Here is a 25,113-nt window from a genome sequence, read left to right on the forward strand (position 1 = left end):
CCAGGACCGCCACGGCGGCCCGAAACGCGCGCCCCACACCCCTCCCGGCTCGCGCTAGCTGGCGATCGGACTCGAGTCCCTTACCCTTCCCGCTCCCTCTCCTCCTCACCGAGCTTTTTCCTCCGGCCCCGGCGCCGTCGTTTATGCCAGCCGCCCTGCGCCGCACAGCGCGCCATACCCCGCCCCCACCACCAGCGACGCTCCGCCCCCGCCTCTCCCGGAGGGCACGTGACCGCGCTCCGACCCGGGAGAAGGAGCATGCGCAGGCGCGTGCCACACAGGGCGGAGCGAGGACGTTCACAACACCCCCCAACCAGCGCGAGAAAGAGCTTCTGCGCCTGCGCGAGACTCATCGGCCTCCTCCTCCGCTCGGCGCGGGAGGTGAAACGCAGTTTGGACGGGCAAGATCAGGGAGGGAGTCCTTCAGGGCTCATTATGAGAAGCAATGTGGAGGGTTTTACAATACATTGTTTACTGGAGCAGGCCCTCTGAGCCGAGAAATGCTACGGAAAGTCCAGGAGGGGAGTGATATGTAAATTATGTATTTGCCTGAGACGCTCCGCCTTTTCTTAGTCCAAGAATAAAGCCCAACCCATTGCCAGAGAGTTGAATTCCAACTCAGACTGCCCCTCTGAGAGAAGACTGTAATCTTACAGAAGCAATCCTGATAGAACAGTGGCTAAACGCTCGGCGGATAACTGAAAGGTCAGCAGTTCCAACTCACCAACAGCTCCGAGAGAAAAACAAGGCAGTCAGTTGCCATAGATTATTGTCAAACGCTGTGGAGTCTGTTCCGACTCGTAGTGACCCCGTATAGGATTTACGAGGAGTGGTTTTTGAACTTGAAGCATTGACCTTGCGGTTCAAACCGATCTTTAGGTCCAGGACATTATCCTGCAGCGTCACACCAGCCTAGGAAACCATATGGGGACAGTTCTCTTATGTCCTTTAGGGTTGTTATGAATAGGAATCCACAAGACTGGCATTGGGGTTTTTTTTTTTTTCTTTTTTAAGAATTGGGTGAAGGTTTACAGAGCAAACAGCTATGAAGCAGATCGCCCCATGCTTCTCCAGAGGATCGGCTTTAGTGGGGTTTGAACTGCCGACCTTGCGGTTAGTGAATTCGTTAACCACTGTGCCTCCAGGGCTTGCTTCTTAGTCCAATAACAGGGATGAGAAATTGAGATGTCTGTGCAGTTATTGGGAAAATGATGTAAATTAGCACAGCAATCAGTAATTTGCGTAAGCACTGTTTATAACGGATTAGGCTGAGCATCCTAACTGAAATCTTACTAGTACTACGCAAATATTTCTTTTGCATGACCCAACCAGTCCTGCCTACTCAGGACGATTGTGGGAAGTCAGAATAAGCAACCTGGGAAAGATACATAGCTAAACCCCTTACAAGACCAGTCATTTCTCTAGGAAGCTGGTGGGCAGCCCAGCCTAAAGGATTTGTCTCTATGCCCCGCCCTTCATCAATACTCAGGCAGAAGGTGGGAGGTTGAGATCAGGCCTCCAGCAGGCACCTTTTAAGGCTGACTTTGGGCTGCTGGGAGCAGCGCCAAGAAGCTGCACTGTGCCTGGAAGACACCTGTGGGTGGCAGTGGCTCATACAGACACCAGTCGATACACCTGGTCATCACAAGTACACACAGGTTGATCAAGTCTGCATACCACGTCTGAGTTGTAAAATGGCCTCAGGGACACATGTGTAGAAAAGGTTCAGACAGACACAGAGACCTCAGGGACACTCATGGAAATCACCCACATGGAAGGCAGGCATAGTCTTAACTTTGGGGCATCAGACACCAATAGGTGTCACTGACCACAGAAAGCAGACCCAAATTCCCATTTCCTGGCCTGTCACAGACTACCTCCTCGATGCAATCACCAAGGACAGAGGGCAGTCACAGCAACACAGGCACTAAAAAGCCTTACTTGTGCATCTGTGGCACAACCCCAGGGACAACAGTGTTGCTCATGTGAGCACACAGTCATGTTTCCACACGGTGACAAACCCCTCCCCTCTCACAACAGATACTGGAGTCTTGGAGCATGGTGCACCCTCAGTGCATTTGTTCCACACCATGTCCAACACAGAACAGTGGTCCCCAAGTCCCTAGAGAGACCTGATTCTTTCATTAGGGACCGCTTCAGGTTCCCCTCATTCCCCACCATCCCAAAATGACGGTGGCTGAGACACAAGTGTAAACAATGCTTTATGGGTATAAGGTGAGGATTGGACAGGCCTCCAAGTAATAAATAACACGTACTCGCAATGGCAGGGCCAGGCAGGGAGTTGGGGCCACGTGGCCCTGGTCTCAGGCTTTGGGAGCTCTTGGGGCATGGTTAAGGGTGGTTAGCCAAGACAGAGGAAACAGCAGCAGGTTCGGGTTCTCCCCATTCCCCATGGCTCAGTCTTGCCCCACATCCAGGCCCCACCAGGCCAGGGAAGGGGAACAGGTGGCAGGGCAGCTTCTTTGGGGCCAGGGCAGGAAGGGAGCACGGCCTCCCAGGGCCTGGGTCTGGGTCCCACCCAGAAGGGCAGGGCTGGTCCTGGAGAACAGGTGAGCTGAAAAAGATAGATATACGGTAAATAGAGATATACGGTAAATGGAAATATATATAAATGATGAGGGATGCTGGGTATCTGTCTCATTTCTGGGTCTCTTCCTGTCCTTCCATCTGTTGCTGTCCCTCCAGCCTTTTCTCTTTCTCCCAAAGTTTCGAGAGTATCTGTCTGCTGACTTTCTTGTTTTCTCTTCTGCAACTGCTTTCAGGGTCTCTCTCTGGAGGCCCTGGGTAATGCAAGCAGTTAACACACTTGACTGGTAACCATAACACTGATAATTCAAATCTTTCTAGAAGTGCCCTGGAAGAAAGACCTGGCAATCTCAAAAACACCAGCCACTGTAAACCCAAGGGAGTACATTTCTACTCTAGCACTCATGGGATCACAGTGCATCAGAATGGACCCCCTGGCAACTGGTCTTTCTCTGAGGGCATCTGCATCTCTGTATCTCTGTGGTTGTACACCAGATTCCTAAGGGGTTGCCTCAGTCCGCAGAAGGGCATTGTTGTTGTTAAGTACCATACCCATCAAGTCCATTCAGACTCAGAGCAACACTGTACAGGATTTTGGAGGAGCAGCTGGTGGGTTTGAACGGCTGACCTTGTAGTTCATAATCCTGTGTGGACCTTACAACACCACACCAGGAGTTATTACAATATCTAAAGACCTCATCCCCTCCTTTCTAACCCTCTTTAGGTCTCACCAAGTGTCTTCCAACAGTTCTCACTTTCACTACATATATGAGGGGGCTTCAGAAATCTCCTGAAAAAATTCCATTTTTCCATGAACTTTCTAAAGCCCCCTCGGAGAACTTCTAAGGTGTCACTTTAAAAATTTGCAGGGATGAGGCCTGGAAATTGGCTTTGTTAAACTACCCAGGGATCCCAAGGTACACCACCACATAGAGAAGCAGGGAATCAGTTTGGTTCTTGAGCCGGTTTTTGTTTTCTTGTTACTGTTTTTTCATTGAAATAGAATACAACAGAGAATATCAGAGTGCATCATGTGTAAAATGACTAAACGGCAGATTGGCGGGTGGTTGTTGGGGGCGCGGAGGAGGGGAAGTGGGGAATGACTTCTTGATCTGGGGTTTTCCTTTTGGGGTGAGGAAAATGTTCTGGCACAAGATCAAGGTGGTGGCTGCGCTGTTGTCAATGTGCTCCATGACAGTGAACTTTAAGTTATGTGAATTTCATCTCCATTATTTAAAAAACAGAAAAAGATCATCATGCCAGGGAAACATGCTTAGTTTGTGTGTGTGACTGTAATAGAGCAACATATAAACTAGATGAGTATCTCCTGTGGATTGCAGTCAACAACATTAGAAAAGACATTTGATTATATTTGATTCACTGAGAACAAACCCTGAAGCTGGTTCTGTGCTATATGCGGAGATGAACTGAATGTCGCCCATCCACTTTCGCACAGCCCAGAAACTCCAGCAATGGTTAAAAACAAGAGAAATAAACCCTAAACTCCACAGCCATTCCTTCAGGAAATCACGTTGGCTCTGCCTAGAGAGTATATCAAAGTCTAGCCACTCCTCCCCATGATCACCTGGAACTGTCAATGGCTCCAGAGAGCAGAGAAGATGAGGCAGGCACAAAGGGAGAAGTAGTAACACACATACACACAGAGGCGGGGATGGGACCAGCATATCTCAAGAAATGCCTAAGAGTTTGGACTGAGCATGTGGGGAACAAACAAGCCTTCCTGGAGAAAGGGAGACTCAGAGGAGAGGGGAAAGAAGGTTACAGAGTGTTAGCGACTGAAGTGTGTCCCTCAAAAGATGTCAAAAGACATTCAACAATAGATTGGACCGACAGAAGATAGAGTAAATGAACTAGAACACAGGGTAACTGAATTTAACCAAGTTTCAAGAAAAAAAGAAAACACGAAACCAAAAAAGGATGATCAGAAATGTAGAATTCAATTAAGAAATCCAACATTGGGAGTTTTGGGATTCAACAAGAAAAAAACAGTAGAAAAGGCATGAAAAGAACTTTCCAAAAGATAGTATCTGAGTTATCTGGTGTAGCCGTTACAGAAATGCCACAAGTGGATGGCTCAAACAAACAGAAATTCATTCTCCCAGGATAGAAGTTTGAAATCAAGGTGCTGGCTCTAGGGGAAGGGTCTTCTCTCAGTTTAAGAGCAAGATCCTGGTCTCCTTTCAGTATCGGTGGGGCCGGGCACTCCTTGGAGATGTCTGTGTCTTGGTGTCAATCTTCTGGGTCTAGGAGGTTCCCAGTGCAGAGGGCCTAGGTAGAAAGAATATGTCCTGCTCCTGGCTCTTCATTCTTCATAGCTGTAGGCCCCTCTGATCTCTGTTTGCTTGTTTAATCTCGTTCATACCTCAAAAGAGAGAGACTCAAAATACAACTTAATCCTGTAGATTTCATCTGGCCTCATTAACATAATGGGCTCGACTCCTGTCTCATTAATAACAATCACAGATTTACAACACATTGGATAACGACTTTCAGTCAAAAAATGGAAGATAATTACATAATAAATAGGAATCATGGCCTAACCAAATTGACACATATTTGGGAGCAGGAGCACAATTCAATCCATGACAAATAGTCCTAGCTAAATACCCAGACCAGAATAAGGAAAAGCGCCTGCAAATCCAGGAAGCTACAAAGCAGAAAGAATATAAAGATGTTTACACCCTGACACACACAAAGAAGCTCTGGCAGCACAGTGGTTACGAATCGGGCAAGTTATTCTCTTACAGCTTAGGAGGCCAGGAATGCCAATTCTAGCCAGCTCTAAGGGAAAAATTTCTCTGTCAGCTCTGGCCTTCCAGTTTATCTGTGGGCCTGGTGAATAATCTCCTAGATCCAAGAGGGTCTCAGCACAGGAACCCCCCAGGTCCAAAGGTACCACTCTGCTGCGGGCTCTCCTTTCTTGGTTGCAGACTGCTCCCTCCCTCTCTCTGCTTCTCTCACCTTTAGTCTATCTTGACTATTCCATAAGGGTAAAACTTGTAACTCAAGATATCACCCACCTGAATCCTGCCTCCTTAGCATACAGGTCACAAAATGGAAAATAATTATATTAGGTCACAAAATGGAAGACAACCTAACAGCCTAGCCAAATTGACACATATTTGGGCGGGGAGGGGAGGGAACATAATTAAATCCAGGAGTCCTGGTGTGGTGCTGTACAATAAGCACTGGACTGCTAACTTGTACAAGGATGGCAGTTCAAACCCACCAGCCACTCCTCGGAAACCCTCTACAGGGTCACTATAAATGGGAACTGACTCAAGGGCACTTAACAACAACAATTAAATTCATGACATCATATAAAAAGTAACTAAGAAAGAGTTGTTGTTGTTGTTGTGAAGTGCCATCGAGTCGGGTCCGACCCATAGCGACCCTGTACAGGGTTTCCGAGGCTGTAAATCCTTACGGGAGTAGAAAGCCTCATCTTTCTCCCGCTAACAAAGAGTAGGGGTGGCCACACTCAGAATCTATTTTGAGAGCTAAAGAAAGATTCCATAATAATAAAACTAAAACCCCACTGCTGATGCCTCAATTCCAACTCGGAGCGACCCTATATAGCGACTTGCTCATAGGGTTTCTAAGGCTGTCCACAGCAGATTGACACAACCTTCTCTTGTGGAGCAGCCGGTGGGGTCAAATCAGAAGCCTTTCTGTTAGGAGCTGAGCACTTAACCATTGTGCCACCAAGGCTCCTCTTACATAATAATCAAAGGATCGATTCATCAAGAAGACATACAATTATAACCATACGCACCTAACATCCCTGCTTGAAAACCTATGGAATAAACACTGCCTGCTAGGACAGGAGGAAGACACAACTCCAGAAGCACAGTTGGGGATTTTAATAAACAACTTCCAATTCTGGACAGATCACCTACGATCCCTATGGGCATCAAGGACGTAATAATACCATAAGCCAATTAGACTTAATGGACAAATACAGAATCCTCCACCCTTGATCAGAACATTATATATAGACTTTTCTCTCGGGCACACGATCATTTTCCAGTATAGACCATGTGCGAGGCCACAAAACCAATCTCAATAAATTTACAAAGAATGAAATTCTACAAGATATCTTCTCTGACCATAAAGGAGAAATATTTGAAAGTAACAGCAAAAGCAAATCTATACAAATCCATGAAAATGAAACAATTCACTATTAAATAACAATTGGGTCAAAGAAGCAATCAAAACTGAAAAAAAAAAAAAAAACAGCTTAAAGATCTACGAAAAGAAGAATCAACTTAAAGCTACTAGAAGAAATAATGAAATACAAAACATAAAAATAGTAGAAAGAACCAATAAATCTGTAAGTTGGTTCTTTGAAAAGATCAATATAATTAACATACTGCTTGCTGGGCTGACAAAGAAACAGAGAAGATGTAAATGACCAAAATGAGAAATTAAAGTAGAGCACTACAATTGACCCAACTGAAGGAAATAAAGAGGGTCATAATAAAATACTATGGACAACTATATTCCAACAAAATGGTAGCTTTGACAAAAATTGACAAGTCTCTAAAGCCGTAACCTAACTACACTGACTCCAAAGGAAGTAGAAGCCTTAAAAGATCCATAACAAGGAAAGAGACTGAATCAAGACTAAAAAGTTTCCCAATAAAGAAAAGTCAAGGACCTGACAATTTTACAGGGGAATTCTAGCAAATATTTACAGAAGAATTGGGTCCAATTCTGTTCAATTGCCTCCAAAAAGTCTAAGAAGAAGGAATACTCCCTACAGACCCATACATCCTCAGTAAAATACTAATAAACATAATCTAACAGTATGTTAAAAGAATTAAACATCATCGTGATAGTGTGGCATTTATTCAGGGATGAAATGTTGGTTCAACATTAGAAAATATAGGTTAATGTAATACATCACATTAATTTAAAAAAAAGAAGAAGAAAAACTCTTAACAAAATAGGAATAGAAGTAAAGTTTCTCAAAATGATTGTGTATTTATGAAAAACGAACAGCCAACATTATCCTCAATGAAGAAAGATTGAGAACTTGCCCCTTGAAAATGGGAACAAGACAATGAAAATGGGAACAAGGAAATGAGCCCTCTTACTCAATACTATAGAAAATTCTAGCCACAGCAATAAGGCAAGAAAAAGAAATATCCAAATTGGAAAGGAAGAGGTAAAAAATTTTATCTCTATTAGCAGATGATATGATCCTATATGTAAAAAATTACAAAGAATCTACTAAAGAATGTCTTGTCCTAGTAGAGGAATTTAGCAAATTGCAAGATACAAAAGTCAACACGGGAAAATCAGTTGGGTTCTATACACCAGCAAGAAGAAATCTGAAAATAAGATTAAGAAACCCATTCCATTTACAATAGCAACTAAGAGAAGAGCATATGTAGGAATAAATTTACCCAGGGATGTGAAAGACTTATACAATAAAAATTTTAAAACACTGCTAAAAGAGATTAAAGAAGACCTATATCAATAGATGGTATTCCAAATTCATGGATTGGAAGACTCAATACAGATAGTTAAGATGGCGATACTATCCAAAGTGATCTACCAGTGTAAGGCCATCCTGATCAAAACTCCAACAGCATTCTTTATAGAAATGGAAAAATGAAATCTTCCATTTTTATATGGAAAGACAAGAGACCTCAAAAGAGCCAAAGCAATTGTGAAGAAGAACAAACTAGGAGGCCTCATACTTCCTGACTTCAAAACATATTGCACAGCCAAGTAACAAAAACAAAAAAGCCATTACACAGCTACAGTTATCAAAACAGCTGGGTACAGGTTTAAATGGCAGACACATAGATGAATAGAAGGGAAATGAAAACCCAGAAATAAATATAAACATCTAAGGTCAACTGATTTTCCATATGCGAGTCAAATGTATCCATTCAATGGAGAAAGAACAGTCCAACAAATGGCGGTGGCAAAATTGGATTTCTACAGAAAAAGAAACAACATCCACACCTCATGCTATATACAAAAACAAATTCAAAATGGATCAAAGGCCATAAAGTTCTCGGAAGAAAATACAGGAGCAAAGCTTTGGGACCTATTTTTTCCCCAATGTTATATTACCAAACACAACAATGAATGCACGAGCAATGGATAACAAAATAGACAACCTGGGGCCTCTTAAAACTTAAATACTTATGCTCATTAAAAGATTTTATCAGAAGAGTCAAAAGACAACCTACAGACTGGGGAGGTTTTGAGTTTTTCAATATAAGGATCTAATATCTAAAGTATATAGAAAATTTCTACAATATAAAAAACAAAACAAATGACGCAAGCAAAAACTGGGCAAAGGACATGAACAAACAACTTTAACAAAGATGATATTCAAATGTCCAACAAACACATGAAAACATGGATGAGATACCATTTCATCCCCACTAAAATGGCTATGATAAAAACTAAGGAACAGAAAATAATCAATGCTGGAGAAGATATGGAGAAATTGGAACCCTCATCCATTGCTCCAGTCATTGTGGAAAAGAATCTGGGAGTTCCTCAAAAACTGGTCATGTGACTAGAGGCAGAGCCATCATATGACCCAGCAATTCCGTTCCTAGGTATATATCCTAGAGATCTAACAGACGTGATACAAAGAGCTATACTCACATCTCTGTTCATCACAGCACTATTCACAATAGCAAAATGATGGAAACAACTTTAGTGTCCATCAGTGGATGGAGGGATAAGTAAAATGTGGCACATGCATACACATACAATGGACTTGGTGAAAAGGAAAAATGAGTTCCCAAAACATCTTACTACATACATGCATAAACTAGAAAAATATTATGTTGAGGAGATTACGTCACTCACAAAAGAACAAATGCATGTTCTCATTCTTAGAAAATGACATAATAGGTCAATACACAGAAACTAATGTTCATTAGTAGTTATTGGGGTGGCGGGGCCTGGGGTGGAGAGGAAGGCTCATTCTCTCCTAGATAGCAGACACTTGTTTTAGTTTTGGTGATGGAAAAGGTTTAACACCAAATGAGAGTAAAGTATGCACAGCTTGACAAAGGTAAACAAGGTGACAGAAACGTATGCCAGAAAAAATGAATTTATGGTGAACTTCTCCACCACTCATCTGTCGGTTTGCCATACTGTGGTGGCATGTGTGTTGCTGTGATTCTGGAAGCTATGCCACTGATATTTAAGTTACCAGCAGGGTCACCCATGGTGGACAGATATCAGAGGGGCTTCCAGACTAAGACAGACTAGGAAGGAGGAGAGGTGGTCTACTTCCAAGTGTTTAGCCACTAAAAATGGTAAGAATAGCAGAATATTATCAGATATATAATAGTGTCAGGAGATGAGCCCCTCGGGTTGGAAGGCACCCAAAATACGGCTGGGGAAGAGCTGCCTCCTTGAAATAGAGATGATCACAATGACATAAATGAAGTAAAGCATTCGGGACCTTCACTGTGATGGAGCACAACTCAAAATGCGAAGAAACAGCTACAAACATCCACTAATAAAGTGCAGGGTCAGTGAAAAAGAGGAAGCCCCCCAACGAGATGGATTGGCACAGTGGCAGTAGCAATGGGCTCAAGCGTCACAATGATTGTGAGGGTGGCACAGGACTGGACAGTGTTCCATTCTGTTGTGCACAAGGTCACTATGAATCAGAACTGGCTGGAAGGCATCTGACACCAACAATGCGAATTGCTATGGCATATGAAACTTTGTAATAGCAGCACCAACCAAAAATCAGATACAGAGATATGCATGTACATACACGGGGGCTTCGAAAGTTGGGGAAGTACAGAATTAAAGGATAAGGAGAATTGTCCAAAAAACTTTTTGAAGCCCTCTCATACGTAGACATATGTGTATAGGTATGTATATGTGCATATGCATATCCATGTAGGTATACACAGGCATATGTTTCTGTGGTTGTTGTTAAGTGTAGATGAGTTGGTTCCAGCGCATAGTGACCCTGTATACCATTTCCAAGGAGTGGCTGGTGAGTTTGAACTGCTGATCTCGTGGCTCAAACCAATCCTGTGGTCAAATGTCGAATATATATGTAAATGAGCCCTGGTGTGGTGGTGTGGAATTAAAGCACTAGACCACAAGGTCGGTTTGAACCACAAAGTTAGCGATTCAAATTCACCAGCCGTTCCTTGGAAACCCTATACAGGGTCGCTGCATCAGAACTGACTCCACGGCACTTAACAACAATATATACAATTACAACACAAAGGTGACACAATTATGGATACTTCCCAGACACAGTCAACCATCTCATGGGTGTGGTTTTCTGGGTGTGAAGACTTAGTACCATAATTTCATAGAATCAGTCAACTGGCATAACATACTTATCAAGTGTATGTTCTATGACCCAGTTTGGTGGGTAGTGTGTGGGCTCTTAAAAACCGCCATCTAAGATACAAATACTGGTCTCTTCTCCTCCAGAGCAAAAGAAAAAGCAGGAAACCAAAAACTTGAAAAGAAACGAATCTGCGGGACTAATTGTCTACATAAACCTCCACCTCATCTACCCTGAAACCAGAAATAAATGGTGCCCGGCTATCAATTCTGACCACAATCAGCAGATCCTGGTATCATGGGAGAAAAATGTGGAACAGAACTTAAAATTCTTTCAAAAATCTAGATTTATTGGACAAGTTGAGACTGGAGGATTCCCAAAGACTTTCGCTCTGTGACACTCTTTAAGCTTGAACCAAAACTAGCAGGGGTTACCTTTTAGCTTGATAACAAACTGGCTCACAAAATAAAGAACAACACCTATGAGTCCAGTGCGCTTTTAAAAAGCGGAGCTCTGATAGCGTACTGGTTACGAATCGGGCTGTGAACCACAAGGTCAGCAGTTCGAAACTACCAGAGGTTCTGCGGGAGAAAGATGAGGCATTCTGCTCCCGTAAAGATTTCCAGCCTCGGAAACCCTGTGCAGGGTCGCTATGAGTCGGAACCAACTCCACGGCACTTAACAACAACAACAACAACAAGCTAAATGGTCAACAATTAGTTCAAACTAACCTTGCGGTCCAGTGCTTAGCCTACAGCACCACACCAGGACTCCAATGGTTGTACGAACGTCCTCATAATAGAGACACAGTGTCAGGGAGACAGAGGAAGGGCGCCCTGGAACTCTGCAGCTCTAAGTCCGGAACGGATTCTCCCACAAACCACTGACAGATCAACAAAGTCTATAACCTGATCTCAGGCTCCTCACTCCAAAAGTGAAAGACAATAAATTTCTGTTCTTATACGACACCAATAGGAAATTAGTACAGTAGGGAAGACAGAAGGAATGATGCTTCTAGCAGAGGGAACAGTGTGAGCAAAGGCCCAGAGAAATTGAAAGAACATCCTTGTGGCTGGAAGAGCAGGAGTCATGAGCTGAAGCTGGTGAGGCTGGCGGGGGCCAGTCCTTCTGGGGAGTCACCAGGCAAAGGAGCTCCTGGGAGCCGTGGGTGGTTTTAAACAGGGGAGAGACAGGATCACTTTTGTGTTTTAGGGAGATCCCAGTAGCTCCATCAAGAGGGGAGGAGACTGGAGATGGAAGAGACAAGGGACGATGCAGAACCCGTCCACTTCTCAACTCCCCTTCTCTGTCCCCCCACCTTCCCCAGGCCTGTGTCCCATCACCTCTCACCTGGAGTCTCGTACTAGTCTCCCAGCTACCAACCCTGCCCCAGACAGGCTGTTTCCCACCTGTCAGTCACTCCCTTGGAAGGCCTGGATCAAGTCATGTCCTTTCCTTCAGAATCTTCCCACAGCTCCATCCCACTCAAGGTCAAAGTCAAAATCTTCCCTTGACCCACAAGGCCCTCACAGATCCTCCTTCCTCTGCTCCCCACTTACCCTCATCTCCTGCAGCCTCCCTGACCCCACACACACTCCACTGCGCACACTCTAGCCTCCTCACTCTTAGTCACACTGGGCATGACCCTACCTCTGGACCTGTACCTAGAGCCCTTTCCCCAGAGCCTCACCTCTTCCCCACCTCCTCAGTGAGATCCTTCCTCATCATCCTATAAACTCTCACTCCTCCACCCTTCCCACCACTCCACGTCCAGTTTGACTTTTCTCAGAAAAGGTCTTATCTCCCAAACTCTAAAGTTTACTTATGTATCTGCTTATTGACAGGGACTGCTTATATGTTACACCAGCTACCGTATTCTCAGACCTGGAACACAGGTGGCGCTCAATAAATCTGTGATGAATGGAAAGGCCCAAGAATCTGTGGGAGAGAGTTATCTGGGATCGCTAGAACAGTGGGTTCCTGGAACCTGCCTGGAAGATGGTTCCATTGGCTCGGGTGTTTTCACATCTGTCTCTCTTACTCTGTTTCTCTTGCCCTCTTGCCTTTTCTGCATCTGTCTCTGCTCCATGCTCCCCCTTCCCAGGAGAATGGCCTTTGCCATCCTCGAGCCCCAGCATCCTACCTGGCTCCTTAGGTCTCAGCAGCCACAGGGCTGAGGGGCCACGGCCTGTGCACTCCGAGGCTGCCGAAGCTGACGAAGGGAAGCGTCACCGTACTGAATGCCTGAGCCCATCCTCTCGGGGTCTAGTTCACCTGTGGAGAGATGAGAGGTCAGGCCCTGGAGGTGCCTTGGGCCCCACTATTCACCCACTCCCCTCACACACACACCCCACGATCATTCAGTGGTCTCACCTGAGTCGATCTTGTTGAGGATGGTCCGAGCACACTTCAAGAAGGCCTCCTCCACATTCTCACCCGTGAGCGCACTGGTCTCCAAGAACATCAACTCTAGGGGGCAGATGCTCAGGAGAGTCACGGATTCAGTCAGTTGCCCCCATCATCCCAGTCTGTTCCTCAAATCTTCCATGTTTCCTCACTTCAGGCCCTTGTACGTGCTGTTCCTCTCCTGCACGCCCACCCGATTCTTCCTTCCAAGTTCAGTTCAGATGTCCCCTCTTCCAGGAAGTTTTCCCTGATTTCTCTAGCTGGGTCAGATGTCTTCTGTGGACCCTCACAAGTCCTGGACTCCTCCCATCCCAATTCTAACATCTCTGCTTAAGTCTCCCTGTCTTGGGCCTCAATGCCTTCGTGTGCACCACTGCTCATCCTGGACCCCGCCTCTCTGAGCTGTCTCTGCCAGGAAATGAGCCTGTCTCCCCATCCCCAATGGAGTGTGAGCCCCATGGAGCCAGGACCATGGCTGTCTTCACGGCTGTGCACCTAGACGCAGCTAGCATAGACTCAGTCCCACCACTGTCGACCCACAAACCATTTACCAGGACCTCAGAGTAAGAAAGCCAGGGCAAAACCTATTCTCTAAACCTAGAAACTGCAACTTGGGGACCACAGAGTCAAGCCCAAGACAGCAAACATGGAAGATTTAGACAAGATGTTTCTAATGAACTGAAGTTTATGTACCTATGACTGGGCCTGTGGATCCTGTCTACCCAGTGTCAGTACCTTTATCCTGATGTCTACTCTGATCCTACCTCCATTAGTTACAAAATGTGCTTGTCCCCCTGGGGCCACCCGAGTTTGCAATCTCTGCTGGTACCTGCTGGCCACCTGAGTTGGCAGCACCCTTGCCACCTCCCTCAGGTGACAGAATCCATCTGTGATGAATGGGAGTGCCCGAGAACATCAGCTCTGGAGTGCTCAACAACCACTACGAGCTGAGGACTTTCCACCCTCAAACTCCCTGAACCTTCATAGCACACACGCTGTGAGGCAGACACATTGGGAAACCCATTCAACAGATGAAAAAACTGAGGACCAGTGCGGCCACACAGCTTGAGTCCAGAGCCTGGAACCTCCATACACCACTGCAGTCACCCACAGAAAGGGCCACCTCATCACCCAGGCACTCACCGTTCTCCTGGGCAAAACGGGATGCCTCCAAGAACGTGACCTCCCGCTCGGGCTCTAAGTCCTTCTTGTTGCCACACAGGATGACCACGATGTTGGGGCTGGCGAGTGTGCGGGCGTCCGTCAGCCAGGCAGCCAGTGAGTTGTAGGTCTCCCGGCTGTGGAGGGAGGAAGGAGGGAGGCAGGCACAGGAGAGGAGCTGCCCAGGTCCCGCCCGCCCTCACCAAGCACCTACCTGGTGATGTCGTATACCAGCAGGGCTCCAGCTGCCCCTCGGTAATAGCTCCGCGTCACTGACCTGTGGGGCCAGGGGGACCCAGTCACCCTTGAGGCTGGGGTCTAACCTGAGATTGCCCCCCTCTGCGGAGAGAGACTGGTGTTTCAGAGACCCCCTTTACTGCTAACCCACTCCCAAAGCTCGGCCTTGATCTGGTTTCCCTGTTAATTTCTCTCTCTCTCTCTCAGCCTCTCCCTTTACCTGCTCAATCGCTGTTGGTCTGTCTGAGTCCCTCCCTCTCTGTCTCTTCCTTGGTTTGTCTCACGCTGTCTTTCTCGTGTGTGCGTCTGGCTTCCTCTCTTCCTTATCCTTGCCCTCACTTTCCCATCCACCCCATCATTCACTCTTTCATTCATCACACATTTTCTAAGCATCTCCCCTTTGCCTAGCTTCTGCCAAGAGTTAAGCAACTCCATGTCTGCCCTTCTGCTGGGTCTGGAGGATGTCGCCTCTCCCCACAGTGGCCAATTCTACATCTCCCTGTGTCGCCTGCTCAGGGTCCCGCAACAGCCTCATGTTATCACTCCACAAGCATTTGCTCAGCACTTCCTGTGGGCACCCATCTCTCCTTGGCCCATTCTCTCTGGCTGGGCTCTGTGTACCTCGTGCAGCAGATCAACCCATAACTAGTAATTTAGCAGCTACTCAGTACTGCCCGGAGACACCTCTCCACAGATTGCTGTATTGTGGCATGCCGTCAAATTGGTTCTGAGGCTGTAAGTCTTTACAGGAGCAGAAAGCCTCATCTTTCTCCCACAGAGCAGCTGATAGGTTTGAACTGCCGACCTTGTGGTCCAGTGCTTATCCTATTGCACCACCGGAGCTCCCTCCACAAACTAAAGTACGTCTTTTCTCTCTCCTTGACTTTTGTCTCTGTTCCCAATTTTCTCCTCGGGCTTCTGTGTATCTCTCTACTCTCTTCAGACATTTTCTGAAAACCTTTTCTGTGCTGAGCTCTGCAAATGTGTCTCTGTCTCCTGACACATCCATTTCTCCATCTCTGGATACATTTGCCTGACTCTTCAAGACTCTCCCCGTCTCGAGGGGTGCAAGAGGTAAAATGAACAAAGATACTTTTAACTAATGGTACATATGGAGACAAATGCAATCAAGGTAATGAAACAAACTACATGATCTGTTGAATGTAAAATTGATGATTGTCTCTGTAAACCTTCATTCAATTCATCATAAAAAGGCTAAAAACAAAGCAAAACAAAAATAAGGCTCTCCCTGTCTCTGTCTCTAATTCTCTCTCTTATCTCTCTTCATCTCCTTCAGTTTCTGCCAAGGTTTGGTAGCATAGTGAGTTATGCATTGGGCGGCTAACTGCAAGGTCAGCAGTTCAAACTCACCAGCCGCTCTGTGGGTGAAAGATGAGGCTGTCTGCTCCTGTAAAGACTTACAGCCTTGGAAACCCTAAGGAGAAGTTCTACTCTCTCCTGTGGAATCACTCCATGAATCAGAATCAACTCAATGGTGGTGGAGTGGGGGTCCCTCCCCAGGTGAATATGTGTGTGTCTCTTTCAAGTTGCCTTCTCTTTCTGTTTTCATCTCTCTCTCTTAACTTTCTAAGTCTTCCTTTCTTGAATGGTTGCCTGTCTTCCCAGACATTCTTCCATTCTTCATTCCATTCTCTATCCTTCCAGCCATAAGAGTCTACAATGAGGGTCTGACTCTTTAGTGCCCTTTGGAGTCTTTCTGTTTGGTTCTCTCACTCTTCGTCTATATTTCTCGTTCTCTCCCTCTCCAGGACTCCCTGTCTTTGGCTTTATGCATCTGCTAGTCATGGTCTCCTGTCTCCCTCATCCCCTCCTATCTGCTATTTCAGAATCTTCAAGTGACTCTGAACTTCTCTCCTTGGGGGCCCAGCCCACCCAGTGCCCACCTACCGAAACCGCTCCTGGCCAGCTGTGTCCCAAATCTGGAGCTTCACAGTCTTCCCACCCACGTTGACCACCCGGGATCCAAACTCCACGCCGATGGTGTGATTGGAGTCCTGCTTGACTAGGAATTGGAGGGAGAGAGGAGAAGGCAGTGCCAGGGTTCAGAGGATCCCTGCCCTCCAAAGCCTCCTCAACAAACCTATTCTCATTGCTGGGCTACCTCCTGAGGCTCAAAGAGACCTGGTAGGAAGCAAACACCAAGGCAAGGACCAAGCATCCAGCACTAGGATTGCACCTACCACCAGCCCACCCCCACCAGCTGCCCACATGCCAATGCCATGCCCATGCCCAGAGCTCCTTGAACCACTCCCCGAAACTCACACTTATTCTCAATGAACTGGTGAAGCAGACATGATTTGCCAGTTCCTGCACTGCCGATCACCAGGAATTTGAAGAGGAAGTCTAGGCAAATGGAGTCAGCAACAGGGATACCCATGGAGAGAGAAAGACACAGAGAAAAAGATGGCAACCAAGAGACCATCACAGTTACAGGGAGAAAAACAGACACAGGCAGGAACAAGCAAAGACAACAAGAGTAGCAGATAAGCTTATAGAGGGCTTACCCTGTGCCAGCGTTCTTATATCAACAGCTCACACTTAATCCTCAGAAAAACTATAATTATCCCCACCTTCCAGATGCAGAAATTGAGGCCAGGTTAACTGATTATCCAAGGTCACACAACTATGAAGTAGCTAGCAGAGCTGTGATTCAAACCTAGGTCAGTTGGCTTCAGGATCAATATCTTAATTATTGCATTGCTAAAGCCTTTTGAAAGCCACTTTATCAATAGGACAACAAGGATCCTATCTGATCTGGTCTTTACCCCGTTTAACTTCATCTCTACCACTCTCTGACTCATTCATTTCACTATAGTTCCTGACCTTCATTTTGTACCCTGAGAAAGACAAGTTGGTTCTCCCAAGTTGGTTCCGTCTACCTTATTCTATTTGTGAAATAAATGCAGCTCCCTCTTTCTACTGTACCTTATATTGTACTTCCATCCGCATTTTCCAATTCCTTCTCTCTCTCAGCCCAAGGCCTTCTCCCATTCTCAAACTTAAGCTCCACCTCTGAGTCACCCGTAACTCAAGGACAATCTATCTCCAACCCCATCGATGATCTCTCTACCAGATCAGCCCCAGAGTTCAGAGCATCCCTTCAGGATTCACTCTTTCCCACTTCGCTCAACCTTACCAATCACTCCCAGTCAGCCCCACCCCAATGTGTTATAGTCACCCCTTTCCTCTAGGTCTAGGCTAGAACCACCCAGGCCGTTTTCTTCAAATTCCGTCCCCAGCTCTATTTAGCCAGTTTGCCAGACCCTCAGGCTCCACTCAAACTCATTTAAGTTCAGCCCTAGACACATCAAGCCCCGCCTAACACCCACAAAGTCCTGCCCCTTCGCGGCAGGCCCCGCCCCTTGACGCTTAAGCTCCGCCCTTCCTCCCTCCCTCTCCAGGCCGCATCCTCTGAGTCCAGCCCCCAGACTCACAACCTTCGACTCCACCACCCTCACCGTAGGTCTCGGCCATGACTCGGTAGCGGCCGCTTAGGGCCTCAATATGGCGCTGCGGCCGCGCCTACTCCTCGGCTGGCAGCCGCTCCACTCCGGCTGCAGCCCTGGCTCCTTCCTACTCCCCCGGCCCGGTGCCGCCACTTCCGCCTCCACTCCCTCCGGCGCGATCCGCTAGGGCTGCGGGATACCAGGTCACGCTACCCGAAGGGAGGGATTGGCTGACTCGGCAGGTAGTGGACAGTACATAAGGCGCGGATTGGTGGCGTGAGAGAGGCCGAGTCGAACAGGGCGGGACCAAGACAAGGGATTGGCAGAGCCACTGAGGGTAGGCGGTGCAAAGATGTTTCGCCCGAGCAGACAAACGGATTTGGTTAGGAATTTGGGGGCAGAGTCTATATGCCTATTTGGGGGCGGAGGAATGCAAAGAAAGGGGTAGGGGCAGGAATGACCAAAAGAGGCTGGGAGAGGAGGGGATTTTGCTCTCTGCAGGCGGGTGTAATTGCTGAATTCAAAACAGAAAAGATAAAAATTAGGGGACACGTGCAAGTTACCTCCCATCTCCCTTTGCAATCTTCCAAGGAAACCTCTGCTATGCGATTTATGTCCTTCTCATGGTCTGACTGACTCATTACCAATAGTTCAACTCCCTCCCATTGGTCTAGAGAAATACAGCCACCCAATTGGGCAATTTACGTGGTTCCGTCTTCTCATTTGTTTGTGTCCAATGTCAAAACTTAGAAGCCCGCCTCCGGTACCCAACTTGGAACAGAAGGTCTTTGATCAGTAAAAATCTGCCTAGCAACTATTGACGTTGCCACATTCAGTGACTTGATTGGCTAGGTTCAGGAACCTGGAGAAGAATTTCCTTTATACATCCCTGCCCCACCCCCAAAAAACCACAAAGATCCGCAGTTTGCACTCAGGTGGTGTATTTGTATAAAGCCAGGGAAGGAAGACAGCAGGGTCAGTAGCAGTAGAAATCCCATTTCTGGAAAAGAGAAGAGGGAAATTGCAGAGAAAAGTAGTTGTCACGTCACAAGGGATCCAATGTTTGTTTTTAATCAAACACTGTAGCCACAGGGGGCAGGAAAGACCAAGTATTATGCAAATTAGCCTAGAACCCCCTAATCTTTGCATTTACCACTTCAACTAAGCTTAGGAATCCTTCCTCATTTTACATGCTAGAAAACAGCGGCAGGGAAATAATTTGTCCCAACACATATATAGCTATGTGTCAACCCATCATGGTAATTAATCAAGGGCCCACCTTCAGATACTCACATCTGTCTTCACATCAGTTTTGCCAGGTTTCAGAATCTGATCCTCGCGGACAATGCTACTGGGGAAGTAGCCAAGGCGGGCGGCCTGGCCTCCATAGTAATCTCCCTGAACCTGAGAATGAGGAGTTCAAAGCTGGGGTCCGGGGACATGGCACAGTCTCTTCCCTCTGATCTCCACTTAACTGGTTTGTCATCCCGGTCTCAGTTTACATGTCACCTCACCTAGAGACCCTCCCTGATGTCCTGATACAAAATAGCCACCCAGTCACTCTGTCTCAGGGGCATCTAGCACAGGCCATATAAGGCCTACGAAATCAATTGGTCTGGGCCTGCCAAGGGAAATGCAGTTCCAGCCATCACATTCTTGTGAAGTGCCATGGAGTCCAGTTTCGACTCATAGTGACCCTATATCTGAGTGTCCGAGAACAGCTGGTGATCTTAAACCACCAACCTTGTGGCTCAAACCGCCCTTGCAGTCCAGCGCATTAACCCACAGCACCACAACCATCTCATTAGGGGTGAGTTCATTAAATGTTTGACCAAACATAGCAGGCTAATTTTTAAGCTGATAAGTTTGTATGGCCCATGAATGATGTTCTATATCTAAATGGCTCTTGGCAAAAAAAAAAAAAAAGGTTCTCCATCCCTGTCCCTCTGGTAGTGTACTGGTTACAAATCAGACTGCAAACCTCAAGGTCAGCAGTTCAAAACTACCAGCTGTTCCGTGGGAGAAAGATGAGGCTTTCTGCTCCCGTAAAGATTTACAGCCTCGGAAACCCTGTACAGGGTCACTATGAGTCAGAACTGACTCCACAACACATCACGCAGACCACGACAACCCGTCTGATGTGGTGCTGTAGGATAAGCACCCAACCATAAAGTCAGTTTAAACCACAAAGTCAGCGGTTTAACCTTACTAGCTGCTCCTTGGAAACTCGATGCAGGGTCGATATGAGTCAAAACTCAATGGCACTTCACAACAACAAGCCCTCTCTATATTAATTATCAACTTGCTTGTTACCCATTCTTCACCATTAGAATAAAAGGGAGCCCTGGCCCTTTAGGATAAGCAATAGACTGCTAACTGCAAGGCTGACAGTTCAAACCCACCAGTTACTCTGTGGAAGAAAGATAGTGTTCCACATAAGGTTTCCGGTGGCTAAATTTTAGGAAACACAGAGGCGGAGAAAAAGAAGACCCTCCCCTGACGAGCCGGATTGGCACAGTGGCAGCAGCAGTGGGCTTGGGTATAGCAACAATTGTGAGTTTGGCCCGGGACCGGGCAGGATTTTGTTCTGTTATGCATATAACATCGCTATAAGTTGGTACCAACTCGATGGCACCTAACAACAACAACAAGGTTGCTAAGTATTTGAAATGACAACTTGATGGCAGTGAATTTGGTGGTGTAATGGCTTAAGAGTTGGGCTGCTAACTGCAAGGTCAGCAGTTCAAACCCACTAGCTGCTCTGCAGAAGGGACAGGAGGCTGTCTGGTCCTATAAAGATTTAGTCCAGAATCAGTTCTAGTCTGCCCTATAGAGTTGCTAGGTGTCAGAATCGACTCAGCGGCAGTGGGATTGGTTTAGTTTGGTTAGCTGCTTTATTTTCAGTGTCAATCCAAGTTAAGTGATGACTGCTAACCAGTGAAATCCCCCATCATGTCTCAATCTGTTCCCAGCTCTCCCTTCAGGTGGTAATGGGGGTGCACTCCCACCTCAACCTTCTGTCCTTCCCTCTTTTGCTCGCCCAAGACTCACGCTGCCTCCCCAGAAAAGCCGTCCGCGACCCTTGAGCTTGGAGAAGACATACACCACTTGGCCCCTATATATGGTCAGGAAGCGGCAGTCAGGAGCCACATAGTCCTGAAGAGCCACAGCCATGGAGATGGGATCTGAGGAAGGAACAAAAGGGTATGATAGCCCCCACAACACACAGACCAGCAGGCAGTCCAGGCCCCGATCCCCCGCACCCCCCGACCCCTTACGGCTGCATTCCTCATCAGCACACAACTTCCGGTCAGCCATCTTGGGCATGGCACGACCCCCAATACTAGGCCCTGGGAGTGTAGACAGCAAGACGATGACACCAAGGGCCACTGGAGACCAAGCCATCGTGCACTGTAGTGAATGGGGGCTCCAATTTCCTCCTGCCCTGGCTCTCTCCAGCCCCAGTACAAGGAAGTGTGTGTTGTCGGTCTTGTCCCCGCCTTAAACCAATCCCAAATTTCATCTCCACTGACTAGAGGCTGCTACTCAGCCAGAACCATTTCAAAGACAGGGTGAGGGCTGATAGCCCATGGAAATGCTTAGATACAACCAAAGCAGTCAAAGCCACTGCAAGTAGCAGCCTCCCCCTCAACCATCAAGAGAGGTCCAGACAGGCCGTTGAGATACTTGATTCCATCTTCTTTTGGGTCTGCTTAGGTACCTGGGCCCCCTCTACTGTCCCCTCTAGGGGCAGAACCAAAGGAGCCAATGTGGAAAGCCACCTTGGAATTTCCTGTGCTAAGGGGCCGAACAAGGCAGCCTTTGATTGCAGGGAACACCAGCCCTAGCTTCCAACTACTGGGTGAATACTGTATGTTGAGCCTTAGGCTAGGCAATGTCTTACTCTGATCATTATTAACCCTCACGAGCCATTTTCTGACTGGGTGAACTGGGCTCTTTCTCCTTGACAGTCTCGATTTTCTCATCTGTAAAATGGGGTTAATAAACGTTACTAGTAACATTCACCATGGATTGTTGAAATGTCTGACTTTATTGACTCATTTGGATAATCTGCACACACACATACACACCCCATGAGGGTGACTGTAAACCCATTTCACATGTAGTTCATACAGAGTTAGTTAAAGAAGTGGTCTGCTGTAGTGGGAGGGGCTAGATTTGACTTCGGGGCCACAGCCTTTACTATGCTGTCTTGCCTCATAGAGTTCTTTAAGGGTTAAATGTACCCATTTAAGGGATTTAAGAGAACACCGAGGACACAAAAATACAGTATACCCCAAAACCAAAAGCAGACCTCATGCGAGGAGATCCAGACTATGGGAATCTCAACAAGAGAGCCAATCTGACTTGTTTTAATAAACTGGCAGCACAAAAGACCCCAAAAATGAGATGGAGGTGTGTTCCAAATTAACAGACTCTAAGGAACATCCCAAAGGAGCTCTGGTAGCGTAGAGGCTACAAATCAGGCTGCAAACCACAAGGTCAGCAGTTCGAAACTACCAGCTGTTCCGCGGGAGAAAGATGAGGCGTTCTGCTCCCGTAAAGATTTATAACCTCGGAAACCCTGTACAGGGTCGCTATGGGTCGGAACCAACTCCACGGCACATAACAACAACAAAAAGGAACATCCCAACCTGTCACAACGTGCAAAACTTATTTGGATTCTGACTCAAACCAAACATATCCAAATCTATATTGAAACCAGAATCCTGACTGAATAGTCCATGATGTGAAAGATATGCTACATTGTTATTCTTAAAGGTGTGGTCCTGGACTTATGCTTTTATCTTTCAGAGATAGAGCAGGGCAAGTCAGAAAACAGTGCTACAAAATCATAGAAACCGTTATTAAAGGTATCAAAAAGTGAAAGTCTTGTTTCTCAACAAATCCTCCATCTAGCTCTATACATTTCTGAAGGCAGTCAGTGGCTCAAACTTACCAGCTGCTCCTTGGAAACTATGAATCTGAACCGACTCAAAGGCACTGTTAACAACAACAATTTCCTGAGGACTTCTGGTGTAGTGCTGTAGGACAAGAACTGGACTGCTAACTGCAAGTGTCAGCGGTTCAAACCCCCCAGCTACTCCTTTGAAACCCTGTATCAGGTTGCTGAGCTGGAACTGACTTGATAGCACTTAACAATTACTCTTCCCTGAAAAATTCTCTTCCTAGAATTCTGAGCTCTTTGATATTATACATCAATTGTAATTTTGGCATCCTGCAAAGACTCAAATTGTGTTCATTTGGGTCACAAACAGAAATCTCGGAAGGGAAAAGATCAGGGTTGTAGGCTGGCTAGGGTAAAGTCTCCCAACATAGGATAGCCTCCGTTACCCTGGAAGAATTAACAGATGGGAAGAAAATTCCTTGGCACAACTTTCTTGGCCTTTTTCTCACCAATACAGCTTTCCATTTTCTTAAAACTTACTCTTAATATGCCACCATGATTGTCCCAGAAAATCTATCAAGACTTGCCCTTTGAAATCTCAGAAATCAGTCAACATAACCTTCTATCTCTCTGCATTGAACTGGCCCAGTAGATGCCCTTGGAAACCACTGCTTTGATTGGACCTTTTCTGCGAAGGCATTCTAGTGAGAGTAAAACAAGTGTTATTACTGAGAGAATTTGTACTCATCCATTGATCACAGAGACGTGTTTAAACACATTTTATTGAGAATCAGCCTTGTGCATGTATCACCTGAAACCCTAGTAGCAATTTTTGACTTACCCATACTTAATTAAATCTCTACTGATACTGAAATAACAGGATGTCTGGGATTCACTTCAAACTAATTCTAGCAGAGGAGAAAAAGGGTAGGAGACTTCAGTGAAACAATTTGGCCATATATAGGTGAAGCTGGTAGAAGGGAATCTGGAAGTTCAGTATACTAGTCTTCTTTCAAAGTATGTTTGAATTTTTCCATTATAAACCTTTTTATAAATGATTATTTATTGAGTGTACAAGAGGTATTTTAAAAGTTCATGGTAAAATGCCACTATCTTTTAATTCCATTGTTCCGCAAGCTTTATTTTATTTATTTTAAGATTAAAATTTCATTTAATGGACTTGGTTGGTTGGTTATGTGCCATGGAGTTGGTTCCAACTCATAGCGACCCTGTACAGGGATTCTGAGGCTGTAAATCTTTACAGGAGCAGAAAGCCTCCTCTTTCTCCCGCAGAACAGTTGGCAGTTTTGAACTGATGACCTTGCGGTTTGCAGTCCGATTCGTAACCACTACGCTATAAAGTCTAGTACAAATATCCACATTAATGGTATCAGCATTCACATTGACGAGAAAGAACCAATATTGGTGCAACCAGGTCATTCATGCAAATCCAGAGACTCCCATTTTATAACAGCCACTTCCCACTATAATTTGGTCAAGCTCAGTGATCTGGAGATAATGAATGAATACGTCAGCAAACCAAACAACAGATAAATAAATCAACTGCCAACAACATTCTTCCAAGCCATCCAATCCCCTGGGATTGATAAATATAATTAAGAAAAGTCATACTGTGTTAAATCACTAATGATGCTGTGAATAGAACAGTATTTAAATTATTTGTCTAGCTTTATTTCTGGACTATATTATTCAGTACTGTAAGAGCATGTGAGATAAAGAATTCGCAAGCTTTTGAAAGCCCCCTGGTATGCCGTAGGCCTTGTTACTGCTGAGTCAATTCCATCTCAAAGGACAAAGTAGAGCTACCACCTGGGGATTCCAAGGAGTCCTGGTGTGGCACTGTAGGACAAGCACTGGATGGCTAACCAGAGTTTGGGCAATTAAACCCCACCAGCAGCTCTTCAGAAACCCTCTACAGGATTGCTGAGTCAGAACTGACTAAACAGCACTTAACAGCAGTAACGAATTATATGGGAGCAGACGGCCCCATCTTTCTCCCATAAGGACCTCTGCAGATAGCCAACAGCAGTGCAACTGGCTTC

At 46.1% G+C, this 25,113-nt stretch overlaps 3 protein-coding genes across 4 annotated transcripts in view; all 3 read right to left on the minus strand.

Moving 5' to 3' along the window:
- EGLN2 (egl-9 family hypoxia-inducible factor 2) overlaps nucleotides 1–230 on the minus strand; it is an 8,185-nt gene extending 7,955 nt beyond the window's left edge. Inside the window, exon 1 of the mRNA XM_006871405.1 lies at nucleotides 110–230. The gene's annotated coding sequence lies outside the window, so the exon portion shown is untranslated. The remainder of the gene's footprint in view (nucleotides 1–109) is intronic.
- Nucleotides 231–2,203: 1,973 nt separating this feature from the next.
- RAB4B (RAB4B, member RAS oncogene family) lies at nucleotides 2,204–18,325 on the minus strand. Of its 2 annotated transcripts, XM_006871407.1 has the most exons (8): nucleotides 18,154–18,325; nucleotides 16,958–17,038; nucleotides 16,583–16,697; nucleotides 14,652–14,714; nucleotides 14,420–14,574; nucleotides 13,244–13,339; nucleotides 13,014–13,144; nucleotides 2,204–2,575 (listed from the first exon to the last, which is right to left on the minus strand). In XM_006871407.1, exons 1-7 carry the CDS (start codon nucleotides 18,167–18,169, stop codon nucleotides 13,029–13,031), a joined length of 642 nt encoding a protein of 213 aa, XP_006871469.1. In that variant the 5' UTR covers nucleotides 18,170–18,325; the 3' UTR covers nucleotides 2,204–2,575; nucleotides 13,014–13,028. The 2 variants fall into 2 exon arrangements, with proteins under 2 accessions (XP_006871469.1, XP_006871468.1); XM_006871406.1 differs by lacking the exon at nucleotides 18,154–18,325 and having other exon boundaries at nucleotides 2,210–2,575; nucleotides 16,958–17,209.
- A 792-nt stretch (nucleotides 18,326–19,117) lies between these two features.
- Nucleotides 19,118–21,546, minus strand: MIA (melanoma inhibitory activity). The gene is made up of 4 exons (XM_006871519.1): nucleotides 21,420–21,546; nucleotides 21,193–21,326; nucleotides 19,435–19,545; nucleotides 19,118–19,141 (listed from the first exon to the last, which is right to left on the minus strand). The coding sequence occupies exons 1-4, from the start codon at nucleotides 21,544–21,546 to the stop codon at nucleotides 19,118–19,120; spliced, it is 396 nt and encodes a 131-aa protein (XP_006871581.1).
- Nucleotides 21,547–25,113: the final 3,567 nt, after the last annotated feature.

This window comes from Chrysochloris asiatica, unplaced genomic scaffold (assembly GCF_000296735.1).
Source record: "Chrysochloris asiatica unplaced genomic scaffold, ChrAsi1.0 scaffold00168, whole genome shotgun sequence".
Classification (NCBI taxonomy): Eukaryota; Metazoa; Chordata; class Mammalia; order Afrosoricida; family Chrysochloridae; genus Chrysochloris; species Chrysochloris asiatica.

Bases quoted from the DNA above. Each gene is read 5' to 3' on its own strand.
- MIA (XM_006871519.1), bottom strand. From the start codon at position 21,546: ATGGCTTGGTCTCCAGTGGCCCTTGGTGTCATCGTCTTGCTGTCTACA. The intron at 21,327-21,419 runs GTAAGGGGTCGG...TTCCTTCCTCAG, and splicing joins TGCTGATGAGGAATGCAGCC to ATCCCATCTCCATGGCTGTG. The intron at 19,546-21,192 runs GTGAGTCTTGGG...CCTCATTCTCAG, and splicing joins GGCTTTTCTGGGGAGGCAGC to GTTCAGGGAGATTACTATGG.
- RAB4B (XM_006871406.1), bottom strand. From the start codon at position 17,117: ATGGTCTCTTGGTTGCCATCTTTTTCTCTGTGTCTTTCTCTCTCCATG. The intron at 14,715-16,582 runs GTAGGTGGGCAC...CTGGCCCCACAG, and splicing joins GCTGGCCAGGAGCGGTTTCG to GTCAGTGACGCGGAGCTATT. The intron at 13,340-14,419 runs GTGAGTGCCTGG...TCTGCCCCCTAG, and splicing joins CCGTTTTGCCCAGGAGAACG to AGTTGATGTTCTTGGAGACC.